At 48.8% G+C, this 24,663-nt stretch overlaps 2 protein-coding genes across 6 annotated transcripts in view; one reads left to right on the top strand and one right to left on the bottom strand.

Moving 5' to 3' along the window:
* The window catches only part of PLEKHH1 (pleckstrin homology, MyTH4 and FERM domain containing H1), a 58,342-nt gene extending 41,272 nt beyond the window's left edge, over nt 1-17,070 (top strand). For all 3 annotated transcript variants that reach the window (XM_018054048.1, XM_018054049.1, XM_018054047.1), the window contains exons 12-29: nt 311-421; nt 1,651-1,737; nt 2,035-2,196; nt 3,304-3,384; nt 3,699-3,881; nt 4,283-4,391; nt 5,206-5,318; nt 5,924-6,100; nt 6,440-6,537; nt 7,013-7,190; nt 7,886-8,041; nt 9,064-9,164; nt 10,135-10,276; nt 11,369-11,511; nt 11,623-11,752; nt 13,334-13,420; nt 13,680-13,826; nt 14,712-17,070. In XM_018054048.1, coding sequence (XP_017909537.1) covers nt 311-421; nt 1,651-1,737; nt 2,035-2,196; nt 3,304-3,384; nt 3,699-3,881; nt 4,283-4,391; nt 5,206-5,318; nt 5,924-6,100; nt 6,440-6,537; nt 7,013-7,190; nt 7,886-8,041; nt 9,064-9,164; nt 10,135-10,276; nt 11,369-11,511; nt 11,623-11,752; nt 13,334-13,420; nt 13,680-13,826; nt 14,712-14,873 — 2,367 coding nt within the window. In that variant the 3' untranslated portion in view covers nt 14,874-17,070. The remainder of the gene's footprint in view (nt 1-310; nt 422-1,650; nt 1,738-2,034; nt 2,197-3,303; nt 3,385-3,698; nt 3,882-4,282; nt 4,392-5,205; nt 5,319-5,923; nt 6,101-6,439; nt 6,538-7,012; nt 7,191-7,885; nt 8,042-9,063; nt 9,165-10,134; nt 10,277-11,368; nt 11,512-11,622; nt 11,753-13,333; nt 13,421-13,679; nt 13,827-14,711) is intronic.
* On the bottom strand, nt 16,629-23,738 carry PIGH (phosphatidylinositol glycan anchor biosynthesis class H). 3 transcript variants are annotated; one of them, XM_013967248.2, is made up of 4 exons: nt 23,367-23,738; nt 20,036-20,245; nt 19,503-19,583; nt 16,629-18,000 (listed from the first exon to the last, which is right to left on the bottom strand). In XM_013967248.2, the coding sequence occupies exons 1-4, from the start codon at nt 23,574-23,576 to the stop codon at nt 17,764-17,766; spliced, it is 738 nt and encodes a 245-aa protein (XP_013822702.1). In that variant the 5' UTR covers nt 23,577-23,738; the 3' UTR covers nt 16,629-17,763. The 3 variants fall into 3 exon arrangements, with proteins under 3 accessions (XP_013822702.1, XP_013822701.1, XP_005686055.2); XM_013967247.2 differs by having other exon boundaries at nt 19,503-19,586; nt 23,367-23,735; XM_005685998.3 differs by having other exon boundaries at nt 17,073-17,735; nt 19,503-19,586; nt 23,367-23,724.

Genomic DNA, 24,663 nt, shown 5'->3' with positions numbered 1-24,663 from the left:
ACCTGGCCAGCCTCTCGCTTGTGCGGCCCCTGACCCACCGCCTCCTCACGGTCATGTGTTGTCTCCCCTGCCAGCAGGACCACCCATGCTTTATGACTCCTCTCTGCACCCTTAGCTGGGCAGTTCCTTGAAAACACACGTTGTTGTTGTTGTAGTCACTAAGTCATGTCCGACACACACAGTAGATACTCAATAATTTGTTTTAATTGATGACAAAGCAGTGATTCTGCTGGGCCCTTTTGGCCTGTGTGATGTCCAGGAACCCCAGTGATTTTTCCCCTTCTCCCCCTGCACCCCGCTACTCCTGCAGGAGTCACTGGAGAAGTCGGGCTACTTGCTGAAAATGGGGAGCCGGGTGAAAACGTGGAAGAGGCGCTGGTTTGTGCTGAGACAGGGACAGATCATGTACTACAAGTCTCCGGTGAGACCTTCCTTCCCTGGATAGTAGGCAAAAGGACCCACCCCAACCCCAGAACTGCATGAGGGGCTGGAAGCCAGGCAGAGGGCGAAAGTCTGGCAGGTGGAAGAGGCAGCCTGGGCAGGTTCCTGAGGCTCTGAGCCCCACATGGGACCAGGAGTGAAATCAAGCCCTGAGCAGTCAAGGGCACTTCTAGACCGCTTGGCTTGGTGATTTCTTTTTCCTTCGGAAGCCGAGTTCTTCTTATGCCTGGTCCTGTAAATGAACTATTCCTAGGCTGCCCTCATGTGATCTGGGCTGCTCTAACAGGGAAGCTTGTTACCTCCTCCATCTCCTTCCAATGCTGTTTGGAATTAGGGAGCCTTAGGATCCTGGGACCTAGGAGAAGGCAATGGCACCGCACTCCAGTACTCTTGCCTGGAAATCCCATGGACGGAGGAGCGTGGTGGGCTGCAGTCCATGGGGTGGCTAAGAGTCGGACACGACTGAGCGACTTCACTTTCACTTTTCACTTTCATGCATTGGAGAAGGAAATGGCAACCCACTCCAGTGTTCTTGCCTGGAGAATCCCAGGGACGGGGGAGCCTCGTGGGCTGCCGTCTATGGGGTCACACAGAGTCAGACACGACTGAAGCAACTTAGCAGCAGCAGCAGCAGGATCCTGGGACCTAGTTTGGCAGGATCTCCCTGGAGGACCAATGTTAATGCTTTTTTCTAATTTTTTATTTTTTAATTTTTTTCAATGTTAATATTTTAAAGAAACTGAAAAGGCCTATCTCTTCTGCAACTCCAGTTGATTGTTAGTGCCTGCCTTGAGCACCATGTTAAGGATTCTGGGCCTGTACCACTCAATGAGTAGGCATGCTCTGATTGATCAATAATGTCTGGAAAGGGTAATGGTGATATACAGGCCACCTGTTGATGACACTTGCTATAAAATATATAGTAGAAAGAATGTAAGGGCTTTATAGCTCAGGAATAACTTAGTGGCTTCTTACCCAATTTTTAAAAAGGTTCAAGCTATACTCTTGAGGCCTGAATCAGCAGGACCCATGTCGCTAATCATTGCTCCATTTACTTAGAACCAGGATCCAGAACAAGTTACCCATCATACCGCAGCCAAGGAACTCTTGGGAGTCACTTTCCCCTTTGTGACCTGGAATAAGCTCTGAGGGGAAACGGTGTGCTCTGGGAAGGCTCCAACCTCTTTCCCCTCCTTCCTTTCTTTACAGAGTGATGTCATCCGGAAACCTCAAGGGCAAGTGGAACTAAACTCCCGTTGCCAGATTGTTCGAGGGGAAGGTGCACAGACATTCCAGGTGAGCATGCTCCTGGCAGTTGGTGTTTTAGATAGAAGAGGTGCTGGGTTTGGATATGGCTCGTCTGAAAACAAAGATGGAGCAAGATGAGCATGTATGAAAGACGTTACACTGACATTTGCATCGCTCCTCATTTGTGGGTTTGAGGAAGAGGAGGCAGGATGTAAGATGGAGTGAAGGTAGGAGAGATATGGAAAAAAAGAGAAGAAGGAAGGCCCGGTGGGCCAGAGTTCTGTGCCACCTCATAACCGGGCCCCTGTTTTTCCATCCTCCTCTCCCCACCCCCTCACCCCCCAGCTCATCTCTGAGAAGAAAACCTACTACCTGACGGCTGACTCACCCAGCCTGCTGGAGGAGTGGATCCGTGTCCTGCAGAGCCTGCTGAAGGTCCAGGCCATTGGGCCTCCAGCTCTGCCTCAGGGGGGCACCAAGCCCACCGTGAAGGGCTGGCTGACCAAGGTATGGATAGGGGGATGGGGGAGGCATGTGGGCCTCCTGAGAGTCAGGGGAGCCAGGAGTGAGTCCCAGGGGGTGGTGGGTCCCCTCCTGACACAGCTTTCTGCAGAAGGTTCCTCACACTGGTTACCTGTTGTCTGAGCCACATAAGGTGATGGTGAATGACTCTCTGGAAAAATAGGGATCAAGGTTGTTAGAGCAACAGCTGTTCTCAAGACAGAGGGGGGAAAGGAATGTCTTGGACCCATTTTGAGGTCATTAGAAGTTGCCCCCACAGCTGCCTTGTACCCACCACAGCTCAATATGAACAGAGGGAAGCTGTGACCTCAGTGAGGCAGGCATGGCCAAAGACTCATAATATCTCAGGCTGCCCTAAAGATGTTTTTTGATTTTTTTTTTTTTTTTTTTTTAGCCGTGCCACTTGGCATGCAAGATCCTAGTTCCCTGACCAGGGATCAACCCCAGTGCCCGCTGTAGTGGAAGCTCAGAGTTTTAACCACTGGGCCACCAGGGAAATCCCTAAAGACATTTTAATTAGGGCCTTTCTGGTTGCAGGGAGCTGAGAAGCACTTGTGGACCCCAAGGAAGGGGAGGTTAACAGGGAAGCGCAGTAACTAGGCCAGGACACTGTCAGGAGTGATACATGAGAAGCTCCGTGCTCGGGGCTTTCCCTCTGCCTCTCTGCTCAGTCTGGGTTCACAGCCCTCTCCTCTGCCCAGGTGCACTGTTTTTACACTTCATGATTACATTTGCCCAAGGGCTTCAGCCCACGGTGGCCCTGTCCTCCCAACTCTAGTCCTTGCTGACTAGCAAGTTCTTCTTGTGGTCATATTCCTGGGACAGGACATCTGGTTGGCCAGGTCAGCCTTTTAACGGCAGTTCATATGAGGATGAATGGGGGTGTCGTGGCCGTGGACCCTTGCTGTGAAAGGGCTGGTTCCATTAGTCGAGAATCTGGGTGGCATCTGAGTTTGACCTGGAATTGACCTAAGGGTCTGAGTTGAACCAGGGGTTTTGAGATCTGTCTCCTCGTGGCTTCTCTTTGCCAGTCCCAGATTTACTTCTGGGATCATCTGATTGTGATAACGCTGGTTCACTTCTGACCTGCAGGTCAAGCACGGCCACTCCAAGCTGGTCTGGTGTGCTCTTGTTGGGAGAACCTTCTACTACTATCGAAGCCATGAGGACAAGGTACTTCCTGGCCTCCCAATAGCTTCCCCCAATCCACATTCCTGTGGCTCTGTGTCCTGATGGAAGGCCCCACCCCAAACCCTATAACCAGTACAAAGCTATAGCCGGATCCCTCTCGAGTGTGTGACCAGTGTGCAAGGCCCACAGGTTGTTTTTGTGTGGCGTGTCTGTGCTCCTCCAGGCCTGTCCCCCCTTCCCCATCCTGTCATCCATCCACCTCCTTGATCCCCAGCCCTATAAGCCCCAAGGTTCAGAGAGAAGAGACTCCTCCATCCCTGCCAGCCCTCTCATTTATGCAAGGCTCTTGTCTGCAGCGACCTCTGGGCCGTCTGCCTGTGCGGAACGCGCACATAGAGGAAGTAGATCGATCCTGTGACTCAGACGAGGACTATGAGGCTGGAGGAACCCGGCGGTTGCTGTCCTCCCACTACACACTGGTGATCCACCCCCCGGAGCACAGCCCCACCTACCTCCTCATTGGCACCAAGCATGAAAAGGTGAGGGAGGGACTGGGCCTCCATGGCAAAGCTCAACCCTTCAATTCTCATCTTCCTTCCTTCTTCCCTGAGATTCCCAAAATTCAAATTTATTTTCCTCCTAGACATGTTGGCAACTCGTATTTCCTGTTTGGGAATATTCCTTGTACTGGGTTCATTCCCAGCGACCAACATCTCTTCACTGGGGCCATGAGATGGAGGGGACCACAAGCTTAGGAATTTAGGTTCATATTCATTCGATCCCAAGTCTTTGTTCTTAGAGACTGATGGCCTCAGCTTGTGCCAACCAAGCAGGCTGAGCATCACCCTGGACTCGGCCCCTTCAGGGAAGCTCCCTTGGAGGTCCTGCCTCCATTCTCCCCCAGCCCAGCCCCATCAGCTGGCTTTCCATCCACTTCCAGGATACGTGGCTTTACCACCTCACAGTGGCTGCGGGTGGCAGCAGTGCCAAGGTGGGCACTGCCTATGAGCAGCTCATTGGAAAGCTGATGGATGGTGAGGGAGACCCAGGTAAGGCAAGGGTGGCCATCACTGCTGGGTTGGAGGGCGGTGGCTGAGTAATTGGTGGTTGGGAACCCCAAGAAAGCACGACCATACCCTGAAGCTGTTTGGAAACCATCTGAGCCACAGAAGGGCATTGGTGTCCCATGCTCCAGGGCCTTGTTTCTGGTGAGGATACTGGGGAGACCACTCAGTATCTGGGGGAGTTGTCTGGGGAGCAGACACTTGGTCAATGTTTTACTTTGTTCCCTGCAACTTTGCTGGCCAGACAGAGGGTTGAGGAAAGAAGGTGGCTGGTTAATCTGTAGTTAGAGGTGGTTAATAAATGAAGTGAGGATCAGGCTGACTTCAGCCTGGGGCATTTAGAAGTCTGTATTTTGCTACTGATTCTCAGGACCCTAAGGACCTAAGGGCTCCCAGCACACACACACTGCTCCACTGCTGCTTCAAGGCTTATTTGTTCCAGGCTGATACACATTCCTCTATCCAGACCTGACGCTGCAATGAGGTGGCCTCCCTTGCACACATGCACACACACACACACACACACACACAGATGCCCGCGCCTTGCACACTCACTCCTACTGCAGCCCCACGGGCAAAGCAGTAGCTGCCTTCCTGTAAGCTGTGCTTCTGAGTGTCCTGAATAAATGCAGTGCACACCTGCCCAGCCTACGCTCTGTGGGTGTAAACGCAGCACAACCCGTGTGTCCAGACTGAAAGCCCTGCCTTCTCTGCAGATCAGAGCGGGGGCGGGGGCGGGGGGGCGCGTTCCCTCCGCACTGCTGACTGCTGCTGCTCTGTGCTGCTGTGCTCCGGGCAGACTCCCCTCTCTGGAGGCACCCCATGCTGTGCTACAGCAAAGACGGGCTGTTCACCTCCCTCACCACCCTGCCCTCCGAGGCCCTGCAGACGGAGGCTGTCAAGCTATTCAAGGTAAAGTGGGAGCTGAGCCCCAGGCCCACAGACTGGCGGTTGGCACCCTTGCCCTGCATCTCAGCTCTGGCCAGAGCAGTTCTGCCCACCGTGGTGATGGAGACCTAGGCAGTTTAGGGGGTAGCTTACGGAGGGATCTGAAGAGGATAGGAGACGGTCCCTCAGGGTTCCCACCGTGTCCTTTATGGGGAAGATACTGTAAGCTCTGGGATGTCACCCCTGGGCCCTTGAAATGAAGAGCTGCCCTCCTCCTGGAGTGCACAGTGGGAAGGGGCAGGTTTTTGTTGCTTCTGGACCTGAGAGGTTCTGGCCTATTTTAGGATGTTCTTTGTTCCCCTCTGAATATTCTGTCTTTTTGAAAAATGAATATGTCTTGTTTATGTAATGGGAACATTTAAAGAAGGAAAGATCCTCTTCCAAAGTAGCCATCTCAGTAAGCATAGATATTCTCAAGCAGTAACGATGCTCCCTCCAAAAAAGCGCTGTCTGCAGTGATCCAGGGCCTCCCTTGAGCTCTGAGGGGGTGGTGGGGACAACCCAGTCTGTCCCAGCCATAGAGGACAGTTGTCAAGGAGCCGCCCGAGCCCGCTGTCATCTCCCTGCAGTCCTGCCAGCTCTTCATCAACGTGCCCGTGGAAGCCGCCTCGGTGGACTACCACGTGTCCCTGGCGCAGACCGCGCTGCAGGTCTGCCTGGCTCACCCCGAGCTACAGAGCGAGATCTACTGCCAACTCATGAAGCAGGCCTGCTGCCGCCCGCCGCAGAAGTACTCCCTCATGCAGGTGGGCGTCCCTGGGGCAGAACAGCCGTGGGCCAGGGCTGCCCAGGAGGTGGGAAAGGTGGAAGGAGGCGACTGGGCACATATCCTCTGGGCCTGGCGGCCAGCAGGCGGCCTCGGGGCACAAAGCTGTCCCGCTGTCTTCTCTGTGCCCCTCCTGGATGTCCACACACAGATTGTGTGACTGCAGTTCTGGACAGAGCCCAGCCGAGCTGGCCCTCCCGGTGCCCACAGGAGGTTGGGGGCTGTGGTTTGGAGGGGCTGCTTAAGGCTCTGCAGCTCAGGACCGTGAGGGCGGTGGTACGCAGACCAGCACTCAACCTGCACTTCTTTCCCCCCTCAGTGCTGGCAGCTCCTGGCTCTGTGCGCCCCCCTCTTCCTGCCTCAGCACCACTTCCTCTGGTACGTCAAGCAGCAGCTCCAGCGCCATGCGGATCCCAGGTAAGACAGTGCCCCTCTGGTGTTACTGACAGGCATGACCGAGAAGGACGCCGAGGGGGACCAGGATGGATCAGATCGCCCCTGGTCCCTGGGATTTGTGTGGTGGCCATGGAGACTTTGCCCATCAGCACGTACACTGATGGCACGTGGCGATCCAGGCACGCTGGGCTCCTCTACATGCCAGTCCACGTAGGCATGGGTATCTTGTGGAGCTTTCATGTGAAGCTGCAGTGCCCCCACATCGTCCCCATATTTTCATTCTCTGTTGCCGTGTTTTTGGGCTCCCGCAGAAACTAGCCATGCCAGCAGCCTACAGCAAACAGACCCCGAAAGACAAAGTAATACCCCAGACCAGTCTTCAGGGCTCCTGTCACAGCCTCCCAGCTGCGGGTTCAGTCCTACAGGTTATGTGTTGGTAGGGAGCTGGGGGTGAGTGGACTCCGGTGTTCCTTTTTCCCTTCACCTGTCTTTTTAGAAATGAAACTGGCCAGTACGCCACGTATTGCCAGCGGGCGGTGGAGCGAACGCTGCAGACCGGGGAGCGGGAGGCCAGGCCGTCGCGCATGGAGGTGGTGTCCATCCTGCTGCGGAACCCCTTCCACCACTCCCTGCCCTTCAGCATCCCCGTGCACTTTGCCAACGGGACCTACCAGGTGACCGGGCTGCCGCGCTCCCTGAGCTGAGTCTTCTCATGTCACCAACCCAGAGGAGAACACCCTTGGGCCAGAGGGTGCTGAGCCTCCATAGGTCCAGCAGATCTTAACAGGCAGACCAGCCGAAGCACAGGGCTGGGGTTCAGGGGGCAGGTGGGGCCATATGCGCCAGTGTGGAGGGAGGAAGGAGCTGGAATCGCAGAAGTGTTTCAGTGTTCGGGGCCTGGGAGGTGGGTCTTTTGAACCCACTGCACGAACAGGGAAGCTGAGACACTGACCACGAGAGTGGCCTGGGAAAGGGCCCCCCAGAAGCGGTTATAGCATGTGGGACTGCAGTCCACTGTGGGCAGGCTCCTCCCTTAAGCACTCACCACTCCACATGGAAACCAGCTTCCGTTGGCCTTTGCAATCGCCCTTTCACTCTTCCTGTGGCTCAGTCGGTAAAGAGTCTGCCTGCAATGTAGGAGACTTAGGTTTGATCCCTGGGTTGGGAAGATCCCCTGGAGAAGGAAATGGCAACCCACTCCAGCATTCTTGCCTGGAGAATTCCATGAACAGAGGAGCCTGGCGGACTACAGTCCATGGGGCTGTGAAGAGTGGGACAAGACTAAGCGACTTTCACTTCACTTGCTTCTTTCAGTCATGCCTTTCCATCTCCTGAACCCTGACCCCTCCACTGGCCCCTCTCCCGGCAGGTGGTGGGTTTTGATGGCTCCTCCACCGTGGACGAGTTCCTCCAGCGGTTAAACCAGGAGATGGGCATGAGGAAGTCCTCCCGTTCGGGCTTTGCCCTTTTCACGGACGACCCTGCTGGCAGGGACCTGGAGCACTGCCTGCAGGGGAGCGCCAAGGTGATGCCCCCAGCCCAGCCAACAGAGTCCCTCCTGCGCCACCTCGGCCTTCAGGATTCTGTGTTCCCAGCCTGTTGGAGACTAGCCCGAGGCATTCCCCCAGGCCAGCATTTCTGTGCCATCCTAAAATGAGCCCATACAGGCAGCGTTGTCTCTGCTCTTGTCTCTGGAGAGATCTCCACATCCCTCCCTCCCTTAAGAGGCTTTTCAGCTTCCGGGGGAAAAGCTGCCTCTCAGCTCAGTGTTGGAAGGACAGGGAGGCGCTTGTCAGCATCAGCCCGACCTGGGCAGAGCCCCCTGCCAGTTCCAAACACACACGCATAGACAGACAACTGAATGCTGGACCAGCAGATGCTGTATTGCACACTGGCCACTCACCTCAGCTGCCAGGGCCCCTACTGTGCTTACAGGTTCCATCATAAAGAGGCAGATCCTCATGGTACTTCTGTATGGACTTTGAGTGGGATTCGCGCCCTCTGTTGCATTAGGGTCTGGGGTTAGAGCTGCAGGGCATGCTGGCTGTTGGTGGGAATGTGCTGGAGCAGTCAATAAGGATGAGGCTTTGGCTTCAGTGTCTGCTTTCTTTATGGTGACAGGACAGAGGCTTCTATAGTCTTTTACCATTGCCTGGAAGAACTATACCATGTACCTTCTGTGTAAATGCCTGGCATCTGTAAGGCTTTGTTACATAGTAGGCCTCTGGTTACACTTGTTGAAGAGGAGAATGGCAGCTGGTGGTAAGGGGCCATGTGTTTTGACTGGGGCCTGCCAAGCCTCGGGAGGTGGCCTAGATGTTAAGCCAGTGCGGGGCAGTGTTCCATGGTTTGCTGCCCACACTGCACGCAGAGCTCCGCCTCTGTCTGCCAGGAAGTCGCTGGCACCGTGGGTCCCAGGAGCATGAAGCCCACTCAGGTCAGCCTCCGGATGGAGAACGATCATTCTGCTCTGCCTGGGTCCAGGCGTGACAGGACCTTCTTCCCCCATCGGGGGCTTTTCTAACTTTGCTCTTTTGCATCCTGCAGATCTGTGATGCCATCTCCAAGTGGGAACAAGCCCTGAAGGAGCTGCACACCGGAAAGTCTGAGGGTGGCACACGTGTTGTGAAGCTGATGTACAAGAACAGGTCCTGAGGGCTGCCAAGGGGGGCACCGAGCATGAGGGCTGCTGCTGGGGTGCAGCTCCTCGCTTTTTCACTGGAGGCCTGTCCTTCACAGACAGGCCCACAGATATAACACTGCCTATTGGTCATTAGCTGGGGGCCCAGGCTGGCTCTGCTGTTCTCTGTGAGACCCTGGACAGCTCAGGCTTTCGGTCCCTGTACTGTATCTGCACACTCACACATGCATGCAAACACACACACATACACCCCTGACCACCAGCCAACTTCCTCAGGTGGCTACATGTGCTACATTAAGAGAGGAAGATTTTGAGCACTGGATACTTAAGGCTAAAGAATAAATTGCTCCTGTACCAATTCCAGGAAATACAGGAGCCATCCTGACTTTATATCTCTCTGAGTAAGAAAATTTCATCTCAGATATGTCTCCAGGCAAATAATTTCCATTAGTCTCTTGGAATCTTAACTCATCCAGTTCTCTAATCAACTATGAAAAAGGGGCTTCCCAGGTGGTGCTGTGGTAAAGAACCTGCCTGCCAATGCAAGACAACATGGGTTCAGTCCCTGGGTTGGGAAGATCCCCTGGAGGAGGGCAAGGCAACCCAATCCAGTATTCTTGCTTGAAGAATCCCATGGACAGAGGAGCCTGGCAGGCTACAGTCCATAGGGTTGCAGAGTCAGACACAACTGAAGTGACTTAGCATGCATGCACCAGGTACCAGCTTTCCCTCACCTAATCCAGTAAGTCTAAAGGTGAATTCAGAATTAACCACATGCTACTGTTGCTATGAGATCTGGAAGGACAGGGATCTTCTCTGTATCATGCTTGGTTAAATTTTCTGGAGGCAGTGGAAAACAGACTCACACATGGTATAAAAAAGTTTTTTTCTTTGGAAATCAAGATATACAGATCCAGAGACAGCCTCATCGTTCAGGATTCCAGTTGAGTCCTGGCTTCTCTTTCTCTCTCCTGTAGGCTGTATTTTCGGAGTCAAGTCAAAGGTGAGACAGAGCGAGAGCGTCTGCTGCTTGCCTCCCAAACTAACGGAGAGATAGTGGCAGGGAGGTTTCCTGTCAACAAGGAGCTGGCTCTGGAGATGGCTGCCCTGATGGCTCAGGTAAAGGTTCTGTTCAGGAATCCGGAGGGTCAGGGGACCGTCTTGGACTCGCAGGCAGAATGCACCACACAGGGGGAACCAGAAGATTCTGCAGGTTCTGAGGTGCCAGAGAGGGTGGCCTTGCTGACTCCTTACCTAGTAGGGCACCTCACTGCAGACACATACTGAGAGCATAGAGCCCAGGGGCCTAGGTTTGAATCCAGCCCCCTAACTGCTATGAGATCGTGGCCAACTTACTTTTCTTATCTATGCTTTAGTTCTCTTTTGTATTCTGAAAGCAAAAATCCCTTACTGCCGCCCCTACAGTGTTGTACTATGGTTCTTAGATAAGGTATGTTGTAAAATGTGTACTCGCCAGCTGTCAGACGCGGTGAGAACTGGGGAAAGGAGCGTGCATTCAGGCTTCGACTCGTCTTCCTGTTACCTTTAGGAGGCTGTGTTGCCAAAGGCACCTGGGATGCCTTCATGTTCCCCCTAAGAGTCTGGATTTATGTGCTGGAGAAGGGGAAATAATAACAGTTGATCTTTAATAAACATGTACTGAATATGCTAGAGAGGGCCCTGTGCTGAGCGTTTTATAAGCATTACCCTATTTAGTTCTCATCCTTACTTTGTAGGAGAGTAAACTGAACAGAGTTTAACTTGATTGTGGTTTCAAAGCTGGTAAATGGCAGAGCTGGAATTGGAGTCAAGCATCTGACTCCCCTGGCCACATTCGGAACACTGCTATACTGTAGGATCTGCAGCATCTTCTGCCCTGTATCCCATAGTTTGGGATTAGAAGCCAGAATTTCTGTAGTGTTGTCTGCCACTGATTAGCTATGTCTTTGGAGAAGGCACTTAACTTCAGCTCCAAAATGAACGTTGAACTTGACAATCTTTAATATTCCTGGATCCTAAGATTTTTTCTCTGATGTCTGTGAAACTTGAGATAAAGGGTCTGTTCACAAGAAATGTTTTTTTCCCATCCATTCCCTCCTCACCAATAAAGGAATGAAATGATGGTTTATTGTACCTCTCTCAGCAGGCCCCCACCCACACCCTCTCCACATCCAATTTCCTGACTTGTCCCTCCACATGCTTCTATTCCAGGTAGAGTACGGGGACTTGGAGAGGCCCATCCTTCCAGGACCTGGGGGTACACCCTCTGCCAAAGCTCAGCATCACCTCCAGCAGGTCCTGGACAGGTTCTACCCAAGGCGCTATAGACACGGGGCGGCCCCTGAACAGCTGAGGTAGGCTGCAGGGTCTTGCAAGGAATCACTGTGGGGAGGGCTGCAGAGTTGGAGAAACCTCAGAGCTGCAACAGAAACATGGCACCCTGTCTCTCCGTCCGTCCAAACCAGGCACCTGGCAGATCAGCTGACCACGAAGTGGGCGGCACTGCAAGGCTGCTCCTCTCCTGAGTGCATCCGCATCTACCTGACAGTGGCCCGGAAATGGCCCCTCTTTGGTGCTAAGCTCTTTGCTGCTCAGGTGAGTGTGAGCCTTTCCAGTGGAAGGAGTGGTTACCATATCATCTGGAAGCCCACCATCCCATCTGGAAGCCCACCATCCCATCAGAAACTCCCTTAAGTTTCTCAGGGATTCCATCAGGTTTGAGCCAGTTCAGTCTGTAGCGCCCGCCTGCACACTAGCAACCACTAGGGGTCGCAATGTCCCCACCCATTTCTTGCCTGCTGCAAGCTTTCCCTGGTCCAGAGCAGTTGTGACTCATTGCTTTTGGACCAGGATTATTTCTGGGTGACCCTCAACTTTCCTTTATTGACTTCTTTCCCAATCCTACCCCCGGAAAAAAAAAAAAAAAGATAGGGTCAACTAATTCACAGCAGGGTTCAGACTTGATGTGACGTCCCTCTCAAGAGTGCTTTCATTTGAAAAGAAGTTTGAAAGGACATATTAGTATCATAACCTAAACAAACACATCTCCACTGACCTGGAGTGGCCACGGGGGATGTGACTACTCAGGCAGCAGTTCATTTCTCCTGCATGAAGGTCAGGTGGCCAACAGTAATTTCAGCTGGAACTCTTCTTCACTGGGTATCTGGTATGTGTGAACTTTGTACATAATCACAGTGTCCTGTCCTGGATGCTGGATTGTGATCCTGTTCACTGAGGGTACAGATCAGACAATAGACTCATTCATTCAACAAAGAACTGTTGAGCTCCTATTATATCTCATGCATCGCGCTGGTTGTTTGCGGCGGCAAGATGTAAGCAAATCCGACACAGTCCTTGCCTTCATGGAGATTCTTATCTAGTAGGGAAGGTCCACATTAATCAAATAATAATTCTCTCTCTAAATACATATATAATTTTTTCACAAGTTGTCACAGTGCCATGAAGGAAAAGTACAGGGGTGTTATAAAGGCATATAACATGGGGACCCTCTTGGCCTGGAAGGTTGGGGAAAGCTCCTGATGAAAGAGACATGTCCATCTCTGATCCCAGACTTCTGGGTAGAAGAGATAAGAGATCTAGATTGCCCTCATGCAGCCCTGGCAGGGAAAATTAGTCATTCTAAGACTTGTCCACCAAATAGTCACTTTTCTCCCTGGTAGGGCCTAAAGCCTTTAAGGTTACATTATTGTTTTCCTGACTTAAAAAAAAAAATAATCCCTAGATAATTGGTTGAAGCAGGATGCACTGGTGCTGGGAGAAACTGGGTGGAATGCTTTCAGTTTCTGAGAGCCAGGAGAAGACAGCCTGTTCTCCATGCCTGTGACGGAACAGCCAGGGCTGGCCTCTGCTCTGCTGCAGGAACAGAGTGTGCTCTGCTCTGTTTCGTAGCAGGGTGGGTACCGCAAGAAAGTGATACCCTTCCCCACTCAGCGTAGTTCGTAAGCGGCCAGAGCTCCAAGCCAGACGCCTCCTGCCACGAGCAGACTGTTTATCCAGTATGCTGTACAAATACCATCTTCTGTGTTTCCCAAAAGGAGAAAAAAGTTGGAAATCACTGCCTAGCAGCTCCCTGGATGTGCCTTCTACTTCAGAAAGCTCTAGTGGTTCAGAATCCTAGCTGTGACTCGGTCTGATGGGATTTTCCTGTTCCCCCAGCCTGCACAGCTGTCTTCCAAGGAGAGCGCTCTGGTGTGGATTGCTGTGAATGAGGATGGAGTCAGCATCTTGGACCACAATACTATGGTATGGGAGGGTATGGGCTGGCTCCCTGGTGGCTCCTCTCTGCACTCAGAGTCCTGAGCTGAGTGACCGTGGTTGCTCTGTCCCCACTACCCCCACCCCCACCCCAAGCACTGCTGTCTAGTCCAGACACAGCTTAGACATTTGAATGGAGCTCTCCAAAGTGTAGCTGCTTCAGACTTCTCTTTCCTGGTCTGACGAGATTCCAGCTCAGGAGGCAAGGGGAAAGCTACCCAGGAACTAACTGGATCACTTCTCACAGCAACTGCACGTCACCTATCCCTACTCTTCGGTGATGACCTTCGGTGGCTGCCGAGATGACTTCATGCTTGTGATCAGATCCCTTCCAGACCAGAGCTCTGGGAAAGGCCACGTTGAGAAGTTGATCTTCCGCATGGCTGCTCCCAAGGTGGGCCTGAAAGCTGCTACATTTGACTCTGATCGGGTATGATGAGGTGGGCTTGGAGCATAGAAAGGAAACTGGGGTTATGATAATACCCCAGAAGGGCCCTGCCCCGAACAAAAACCTTTGGCCTTGTCTCTCCTCAGTACTCCTGAGGGTGCTGGGCTGGTAGAGGGGCTGGTGGGGGCACTCCTCACGTTACTTCTGTTGTCAGCCACAGCACTGCGCAGCTTGAGCTGGGGGGCCTCTCGCTGCTCGTCCTTGCAGCAGGCCCAGGCCCAGGCAGGCTTCCTCCTCCAGGTGCTCCCCCCTTGCCTTGGGTTCTGCTGTCCCAGCACTTGTCACAAGTGGGCCAGTCCGCACAGGCTCCCCCTTCCCTGGGGTTCTGAAGAAGGCCCAAAGACCTGTTTCGCTTTAAGGGCCTTGTTCCTACTCGGTACAGGAAATGTTGACTGGCAAAAGTAACAATTCCAGAGACTCTGAAACTGAAGTTCTGATTTATAGTTTCTGGCTTCTTTCTGAGCAGCTGGAAACCCTGTTGTTTTAATCCTAAAGCTGGAGTTTGACAAACCTCCTCCTCCTTTTAATACTGTCCCTGCCAAAGGAGAGGACACACAGGTCCCTTCAGGGAGGCCGCCTGCCCCGGCTTGGAGATAGCCAGAGCAGAATGTTGGTCCTTCTGTTTTCAAGAGGTACCATGGACTCCAGACACCCATTTCACTAGTTGTCTGAACCTCACCAGTAATGATCCCCTGCTTGGACACTTCCACCCTGGGTGGTTATTTAAGAGACAAACCAAAGCCCAAGAAGCTTATGCAACAGCTAGTGAGAGAGAACCAGAATTCAAGCCATAGCTAGTTCCATTCCTTCATTTCTCTGCTGTCTCCTTAGATTGCAGAGGTGACCTTCATCTTGGCCAGCTACATGAACCACTGCTCCGCAGCTGTGAACCCACCCACCACCCCCGCTGCTGCCTGCCAGCCATGGGAACTGGATGGACGACAGTTCTTTGCTTCTGTTCCCTGTGGTGCCAAGGGGCCAACGTTGCTGTGAATATTTCTCTTGCCCTTTTCCTCACCACCAGCTGGTGCCTCTGGGATTAGACATGTGTCCTCGGATGTGATACTACTGTGATGGGTCTGATAGCCCCTGCAACCCACCCCAGTTGTTCTGTGAAATGCGTGCTTTGGTGTCCACTTTACTCTCCAGGTGCCTTATCATGTTCCAGGGCTATCCTTTAAAAATCCAGACCCCGTATAAAAACCACTTTCCCCGCCTCCCCACAAAAACACTGAGCTGTGGATGCTGTTCGGTTCCAGACACAGGGCTGCCCACTGCCCCTGGTCACTGAGGGCATCAGTGCTATACGTCAGTTTTCCTGCACTGCTGCTCTCAGGGAGACTAGCGTTGTTTATATTCTCTATGGTCCTCATGCAGGGATTTATACTTGAAGCTTTCCTGACATCCCTGAACGGGAGAGGACTAGAATTTCCAATTCACTTGAACTTCAACAAAAGCCTGGCGCTCACTCAGGCTGGACTTCCTTTCCCACATGGGAGAGGTGCTGGCGGGGCTGGAGACAAGGAGTGGACCCACCTTTCCCCTTCCCCTGCTGCACACGAGGCGTCGGTGGCGCCCTTCCGGGGCAGCGGCCCCTGGCCCTGCAGGACAAGGTGCTGTCTCCCGAGAGAGAAGCTGGTCTCCTCACACCGGACCGTCAGCGCACCCGAGTACAAGCAAGGGCAGGGGTGGGTCCACCCTGGCCTCTCCTTGTCTCATTTTACCGACTGGACAGGGCTCACTGAAGGCTGTGCATACTACTGTAGAAGGCAGGCATCACTTAGTCCCCTGCTCACTGAAAGACCAAGCAAATGCATCCTGCTCTTTGCTACTCTGTCAGGCCACCAAAAATGACTCAGAAACAGAAGATCCCTCCTCCAGGCTTGTGAGCCTGGATCTGCTTAAGACTTCTGGTGAACTTGCACTGGGAATTAGTTTGAGGGCAGAGCACACACATGTGTTATCTGATGCCTGATTGAAAGTTTGTTTCACCTTTTGCCTTCCTGATGATGCCAATATCTCCCCACCCCCAAGTGACACCTGCTGTTGAGTGCAGAGATGATCTTGTCTCTGCCCTCCTGACAGGAAAAAAAAAAAAGACGAAAGAGTTCATTTATACTCTGATTTTCTAACACAGGAGAAACTGAGTTTTATTTCATAGCTCTAAGGCAGCCTTATCTTTTTCAATAAAGTGCTGAACAAAGTATATGAGTTTAGCATTAGCATCTATGAACCAAGCCTTTAACCCCAACAAAGTGTGTGGTGGGGGCACACTGCAATAACTGCAAGGCTGGAACTAGTTTATCTGAGCACCTCAGCTGCTGTAAGCTTCTCCTCTCTCTCCCTCTAAACTGAGCATGATGAAACAGGCAGCACATCAGAGTGTCTGCCTCTTTTAAATGAACTGGACTTTGCCAGGCTGGCAATTTTATAGCTGCCTCCCAATTTGGTTTTTCCCTTCCCCCCAGGATTTGGGATTTAGCTGAGACATTTCTACCTCGAACAAGTCACATGTCACATGTCCCACAGGCTCCTGAATAACCCTTCCAGGGCTGCTGTAAAAGGCAGAAGTTACAGCTCTGGTTTTGTAGTATCTTGAGTATCTCTAAGGCAAATAAAGATATTCTCATCTACGGGACCCTGTACAGAACTACCCTGTACGGAACACAGGAGCTAGGTGGACAGAGACTAGACTTTTGTAGGACATTGCTTCCTACTAACCAGTCCCTGAAGGACTTGCTTTTTTTCTTTCTTAACTTTTATACAGGGACTCTGCACAGTTGGAACAATTATTTTTTTCAAAAGAGCTGATGTCAGGAGTTAAAATAAAAAATCCCAAAGAAAAAGTAAGCAGGAACGGAGCTGTGTTTCTACTGAGTTTAGAGGGTCAAGCTGCTTTCCCTGCCCTGGCTTCTTCCCAGCCCTTCAGGAATCCTCCCTAGTTTGTTGATTTTATACAAAAGAAACACCCTTATAAACAAAGGCTTCTATAGTATGTATGTTTATCCTTCTTCAACATGTCTGGGAACCAAAGTCAAATTTCTGTCTGGCTTTTTGTTTCATCCCTCTTGGCAAAAGAAGTTTCTGGAGTCATAGACAGTGCTGAGTAACAAGAGTATTAATGTACTTGACACCCTTGACTGAAATGCCATGATCATGTTTGTCAATAAAAAGCAGCTGTCTGAACCAAGCAGTGGTGTATGTTTTGGAAGAATATCTGTTTATTAAGAGAATCATCATAAAGTAACCCTGTACAGAACACAGGAGCTAGGTGGAGAGAGACTAGTCTTTTCTAGGACATTGCTTCCTACTAACCAGTCCCCGAAGGGCTTGCTTTTTTTCTTTCTTAACTTTTATACAGGGACACTGCACAGTTGTAAAAGTTATCTTTATCAAAAGAGCTGATGTCCGTTTCCCATTTTCTATAAATTCCAACAAAAGTAAGCCCAAGTGTGCTCACAAAGTGTGCTTAGTCAACATTACTCCTAACATAGTTTCAAGGTCTCCCCTCAATTGGTAAAATAAATAAGACTGTACAAGAGGAACACTAAAATATACATTAATACTTTGCTCAATATCACACAATAAGTTAGGTTTTCAGTCACCTTCTCTAGGGCTCCGAGATCCACCACATCCATACTGGTTTCTCAGACTATGTCCACTTGAAGGTTTAAAATACAGAAAATAAGCCAGCCACTGTGGCTTAGGAGTCTCTGGTAGACAATCTCTGGTAGACAATACTGGCTTTCTGAACGCTGGGACTCATGGGCTAGCTGATGTGGCTTTCTGGTGTGCCAGGATCTCCTGGCAGCTCCTGTACACTTCGATCAAGCAGTCCAGCCGGGGCTTGGCACTCTGAATTCCAGAGGGGAGAGATGCAGAGTCAAGGTGAATGTAAGAGACGGATCAGCGGTGCTGCGTCCATGTGCAACCTTGCTCTCTCACCCACAACCCGGGGGAGCTGAACGGCACAGGTGTGGGCTTGGAGAGGTGCAAGTTCAGGCCTCACAGGACTTTGCTGGGAGTGATCCCTAACGAGGCCCACAGCCCAGCCTGTGAAGTGTGGGAAGCAGGAGCTCAAAAGACAGTTTTTAATCTGTCTAAATTTCATGATATCCGCCTAAGAGCAAGAAAGGGGAGTAACAAGGACAGATCCTCTTGGGAAGTGTCACAAGCTGTGAAGCAGCTCTCAGAGACAAGAAGGGCACTTTGATATGTAAATATTGCAAATTATTTTGTATAATGAAATATAATACAATCAAATTAAGAAAAGCCACAGAATGAGAAAAATGTATGTGGAAAGCATATTTAATAAAAGTTGGCTACCTAAAATAAATTCTTGCAATGCATAATCAATATGTAGTATCTGCTTGACTAATAGAGGAGATGGATAGTTTAAAACAAGAGAAAATACTGATAGGTAATACTTACAAGGAAATATAAAAGTCTGTTATTTAAAGAGATACAAATTTAGTAACTAAATTCCTTTAACTGTATACTAAACTAAAAAATAGGTGAAACTACTGTTAGGCAAGACTACATAAAAACAAGCACAAATTCCCAGAAGTATGGTAAAGTTGTCTAATCTCTAGAGCCAAATCTCAAACACCATTATATTAAAATCTATGAAAGTATTCATAAGCTTTAATACAATTTTTGGATAAATTCAAAAGAATTTTAGCTTAGCTGCCTTAAATCCTTTGTGAAAAAGGCAGTGAGGCAGAATTAACTGCATACATAATTTACATACCTATAAAATAATTGACTAATTATGTTTGTATAAGTGTATAAGAGCAAAACAAAAAATAATCTGGATGTGGTTTTAAAAGCTAGCAAATGATGTGGCTAAAGTGATATGATATAATTATTTAAAATAAGTATAATGGCTTTTGTAGATACATGAAAAAATATATATTAAAAAAGCAATTATGGCTGATTCACATTGTTCTATGGCAGAAACCAATTACAACATTGTAAAACAATTATCCTTCAATTAAAAAAGAAAAGAGTTAACTGAAAAAAAAAAAAAGGAAGACGCCAAAATAGTGTATAGCAGTCTGTATAGATCAGTAACATTTATGTAAAATCATATATCGGGCTTCCCTAGTGACTCAGTGGTAAAGAATCCTGCCAATGCAGGAGACCCAGGTTCCATCCCTGGGTCGGGAAGATCCCCTGGAGAAGGAAATAGGCAACCCACTCCAGTATCTTTGCCTGGGTAATCCCATGGACAGAGGAGCCTAGGGGGCTACAGTCCATGGGGTCTCAAAGAGCTGGACACGACTTAGTGACTAAACAACAACAAAAATCACACAGTGGCAGACTGCCAGAGTCGAAGCAGGTGAACGGTGATGCATATGCAGAAGCTGCTACGTATGTATTACTAGCTCTAAAATTTGTATAGGTTCCTAATATTTCTGAAAGTTTTATCTGCCTCAGAAAGGAATTTCTGAAATAACATTCTAATTCTTAGTAAAAATAGCCCTCAGGAATCCTCAAATATTCTTGACAATAGAAGATTACATTCCTACTGAACCTAAGCAGCAGTGGATCTGGGGAAAGAAGGAGTAAGGTAAAGGACTTCTCTGGAGAAAAAACTTAAGAAAAGTCTTCTGTGCTCACCTGGAAGATGGGTACTACTTGGGATATCCCATGTGGTTCCACTGGATCCTTCAGTAAAATGCAGAGGTAGTAAATCACCTTCTGCTGTAAGAAAAATAAACCAAATAGGAGAGATCTAGGTGAAACTCAGTTTTCTTTCTCAAAACTTTTCATAAATAACACTTGATAGCTTCTGAACTGAGAGAGGGGTATATTCTCATTCTTTAGAGGAAAAAAGACAAAACAACAAGAACCAGAGATGATTCTGAAGCTGGGCTAGAAAATAAAGTTGAAATGTTAAGTCCCTACCCATGAAAACCTACTGCATCTCTTTAAGAATAAAGGGCATATGTTTTCAATACAAGTTTACTTTTACGGTTTAAAGACATGCCAGCCAAAAAGAAAACACTCTAAGTACTAGTACACGGAGCCCTTAAGTTTCATTCCGTGACATCAGTTACTTGCGGTATTAAGACTCGGTTTAGATCCAGACACACCCCATGGGCTGCCTCCTCTAGGGAGGCCTGTTAACATTTACTGATTTAAATACTTACCATGTAAATAGCCTCATTAATGATGACATCCTTCACCTTGCCCATCTCAATGAAGGTGGTGCTTTCTTTGCCTGAGGCATAGGATGAGGTCATCTGGATGCCCAGGGAATCAATGATTAACAGAGTCTCATGATCAATCTTTACAAAATGGAGGTAACCAAGCAGGCCTAAGAGAGTGATGAAGATGGCAGCAGAGAGGATCATGCTGTTCTGAAGAGAGAGCCAGACACAGGCGGTTAAGATTATCAAGTGTTTCTCTGCTGGTTAACAAGTCAACTCCAGATATTGTGAAAAAACCTTTGTTCTCCTTGAGGTGAATGGATAGGAAGAACGTGCATGAAGGAAGAGGAGGCTACTTTTATCTGGGCTCTGCGGAGCTAGGAAAGCACATGATAAGATACATCCAGACAACAAATGGAACCGTCTGGGGAGGAGAGCCTCCCTCAGCAGGATACCCATCACACTGCTCTCCCAGATTTTTCTTCCAAAATTGCAACTTAAGGACTCAGATTTTTTTCTTCTCACCTTTCATCAGTAAAGTATGTAGCAAAATCTCAGACTAAACAGTAATAAATAATAAAATGCTTAGCACAGTGCAGCAGATAATACTCAACAGCTTCCTAATACTCTTGCCAATGACTGGTTCAGAAATGGACCAATGACACAACTCTAGCCAATGACATATGAGGGGAAGTCTGCTGGAGAGCTTTCTAGAAAACTAAGTCCATCTCAAGAAAGAGATCTAAGGAAGAGAAGGCCCCTTCATCCTGAAATTTTGATGCCCAGAACAAGGCCTCTGCCAAAACTGTGTGGAAGCTGGGCTGAGGGCAGGTAAAGGGTAGATTGGCAAGATGAAAAAACTAGTATCAACCGAGCCTCTTATGCCCTGTAGAGTCCTTCTTCATCTTGACTTCTGGTTTTGTTAAATAATAAAGATCTTCCTATTCAGGGCCCTTTTGGTTGTTTTGGGTTATGACTGACTGATATGTTAAGGCTGACTGACTAGCTGAAATGACTAAGAACAGTGTTAAGGGTCCCCAAAATGGTATTTATTTCTTTGATTCTAAGAAACTTTTAACATTTACAACCTTTTAACATTTCTGAAGTTGAAGTGTGTTTTTCTATCGAGGTATGTTTGTTTTCCTTTTTTTTTCCCCCAAAAAGCTATTTAGAAGGATGGCACAGGAAAAAAAAATCATTGATGACCTAGAATCACAAGAGATTCACTAATTTATGGCTGTCATTCCTTGAGGGCAGGAGGTGTTCTACTAATCTTTGTTACTGACAAGATACCCTCTCTGACCTAATTCTAGTCAGACTTTTGTTGAACAATGCAGGCCTTGCTGGCCAAGTTGTAGCAACTTGCTAAGTGAGTTTAGAGAAGACGCTCACCTTGGTTATCTGATCATCCCGGCCTGCCTTCAGCAAGAATCCTGTTGAATCAATTTAGCCAGAATCCCCCATTTACTCCTCATGTTTCCTTTTAGTAATTTTGCATCCATTGACCACTGACCCTGCTCTTTGGCTATAGATTTCTACTGGTCCCTGATGTATTCAGAATTGAACCCAACCTTCAATACTGAGGTCTCTTTTCTCCCATTGCAACAGTTTCTGAATGAAATCTGTTTTTACTGCTTTAACTACTGACCAGCTCTGGTTTTCCTTCAAAGTACCTTTCTACTTCTTTCTAAATAACACATAGTTAAGAGTTAGATAAGAAGTCTAGAAACTATTTGGGCGTGTGATCTGCTTTTGTCTGGTCCACATTAAGCTAAAACTGGTTTTGTTTTGTTTTTTTTTACATTTTTTGAAGGGTTGATAAAATGAAACAGAAGAATATGAGACAGAAACCTGCAAAGCCTAAAATATTTACTGTTTGGCCTTTTTAAGAAAGAGTTTGCTGACCTCTGTACTAGATAATTATTTGTTAATTAACAAATGGAGGATGGAGAAATCTATGTGCTGGGTCTTTGATGGGCCCAGAAATACCTACTTTGAGTTAATTAAATGTCTAGTACCTAGTACAGTGTCTTGTACATAATGTGAACTGAATAAGCATTATGGAAGAATGGAAAGAGATAAACTTATGTTCTGGCCCTTACAGATTTATTAGAAGCAAGATTAAAATATATAAAATGTTTCTGGAGAATACTATGATATAGAAGTGGCTAAGACAGGATTAACAGACAAAGAGAAAAAGCAAGAAAGAGAGAGATTAAAGCACACAGGAATATCCTATGAAGATTTCTAAGGAAGCAAGATTTAACTGGTGCTGAGGAGGTGGTGATTATTGACAGATATACTTAGCTGAGAAAAGGAAGGGGGAAGAACATTCCAGGTTGGAATAAGTAAGGTAAAAACCTAGAATTCTAATAGAACTGTGAATTAAAAAACTAGGAGGAAAGAAGGAATGAAGAACAAGTATATACTTAGGGGATTTTAATATTTTTAAATTTTTTATTTTATTTTGGAGTATAGTTGATTTATAATGTGTTAGTTTCAGGTGTAGAGCAGAGTGATTCAGTTATACATATTCATATAGCTTCACATTTTGAAATTCTTTTCCTATTGAGGTTATTACAAAATATTAAGTAGAGTTCCCTGTGCTATACAGTAGGTCCTTGTTAGTTGCCTATTTTAAATATAGTAGTGTGTATATATCAATCCCAAACTTCCAACTTATCCCTCCTCCCTTCTTTCCCCTATGGTAACCATAAGTTTGTTTTCTAAGTTTGTGAGTCCGTTTCTATTTTGTAGGTAAGTTCATTGGCTTACTTAGGGGGTCTGACCCATATCAGCTTTCCTATAAAAGTAATCACTGCCCCAAACTTTATTATCCCTGCATTTTTTATACTTAATTTTTCTTTCTGAAATTCTAACAATCCAATATTGGTTTGGATTGAAGTAAAGCCACATGTTTTAATGAATTCCTCCAACAGATTTCTTCTTATACAAGCTGAGAGTCATTACTCTGATTAATAGTTTTGAATAGGAGGAAAAATAGAAATTCTGGTACACAGAGCCCTTAAGAAGTGCTGCAGTGGAGTTTAAAGGAAGATAAGCTTAGCCCTGGACATTGATGAGGGTTAAGCAGGATATACCAGGATGAGAGCAGCGACTCAGGAGCGGGAATAAAGTACAAGAGCGCAAAGTTCACTCAACGTTAAGGAAGGAAGAGAGCTGTCCAGCAGGGGAATGGCGTCCCCAGAACCAGAGAGTTTCTGCCCTCCAGGCCGCACGACTGTAGGAGGGTCCGGCGAGAGCTCTGGGCTCGAGCCTAAGACCCCAAAATCGTTCCAAACCCAAGCCCCGACTCCGAGGCCGGCCTTACCTCACAGAGTGTGAAGAGTCCGTAGGCGGCCAGCCACACGGTGCAGGTGACAGCGGTGAGCGAGCGCAAAGAGATCCGAGGGCAGCTGAGGCAGAACTCTAGGCAGTAGGGGGAGTAGTATCGGCGGTGCAAGGCCAGGCGGCCGCCGCAGATATCTGAGAAGCTTCGCTCGTCCTCCATGGCCTGCTCGCCCGCCCCAGGCCCGGCCATGCCGCGCCGCTCTAGCGCGCCCTCCAGCGTCCTCTCGCTGGCTCTGGACTCACGTCCCCGCCGCGGAGTTGGCCACGCCCCTCCTCTGGCGGCGCGCAGCCGCAGTTCGGCGCGGACGGCGGCGAAGGCTCCTGTGGGGTTCTTTTCACGTCTTGCGCGGCCGGAATTCTAAGCGTATATAACCGCCGAGATTCGTAGGGGGTGCCAATGCCTGAGCAGACAGATGAAAACCGCTATTGACGTGTTTTCCGCTCGACAAACTGATTTTTATTTCCAAGCTAGAGTACGCCCCCAGGAGGCAGTCAGCAGGTATTCGTTCATAACACTCATTTATTCATTCATTCCGGTGCCAGGCCGTTTTAAGTGCTGAAGGTACAGAGGTGAACAGGATCGACAAGGTCCTTGGCTTCAAGCAGCTTCCATCCTATTGAGAAACAATATAGAAATAATTGCAGGGAGTGTTGTTGCAGTAATATGACCTGCAGGGGTGGCTTGGGGAGTCAGGAAGGTCTCAGAGAAAATATACCAGAGCTGCAAGGATATGGAGCCAGACTGGTCTCTGGGAACTCTGGAGGAAGAATTTGCCAGGAAGGAGGACCAGAAAAGACAAAGCCCCCGAGGATGAAACAGGATTGGCTGTTGGAGGAATCAGGTCAGAGAGGCGAATGCGAGGGAAATGCAGTTGGAAGTTAGGGAAGTAGGTAGGGGTCAGATCCAGAAGAGTCTTGTAGGGCCTGGTAAGGAGTCTGGATTTCATTGCCTAGTTTTCTCTCCCAGACCATTAAGTGGAGCACTGAGTAGGCAGACAAGTCCTGGCTGGAAGGGTTAGCAAGAGTGGAGGATGCAGAAGGTATGGATAAATAAAATTATTAAACTCATGAGTAATAGAGACTTGTGGGATTCCCTTTTCTTTTTTATTTGGAACGTGGCCCAAGAGTGCCTGTGTGGCCCGTTAAGAGAATTATGGTGCTTCAGCCCTGAGGCAGCATCGTGTATTAAAGAATTTGTGTATAAAAATGAGTGGTACAAAGGTCTCATCAGCTTGTGCCCTGATGAAAGTCAGGTTCGGTTTCTCCATCTTCATCCA

Source organism: Capra hircus, chromosome 10 (assembly GCF_001704415.2).
Source record: "Capra hircus breed San Clemente chromosome 10, ASM170441v1, whole genome shotgun sequence".
Taxonomy (NCBI): Eukaryota; Metazoa; Chordata; class Mammalia; order Artiodactyla; family Bovidae; genus Capra; species Capra hircus.
Note: the sequence above shows the minus strand (reverse complement) of the source record. Positions and strands in the feature narration are given on the sequence as shown.

Excerpts from the sequence above, each read along its gene's own strand:
- PIGH (XM_013967247.2), bottom strand. The coding sequence starts at position 23,576 with ATGGCCGGGCCTGGGGCGGGCGAGCAGGCCATGGAGGACGAGCGAAGC. Across the intron at positions 20,246-23,366 it reads GACTCTTCACACTCTGTGAG|AACAGCATGATCCTCTCTGC; the intron begins GTAAGGCCGGCC and ends CTCTCTCTTCAG. Across the intron at positions 19,587-20,035 it reads TTAATGAGGCTATTTACATG|CAGAAGGTGATTTACTACCT; the intron begins GTAAGTATTTAA and ends TTTTTCTTACAG.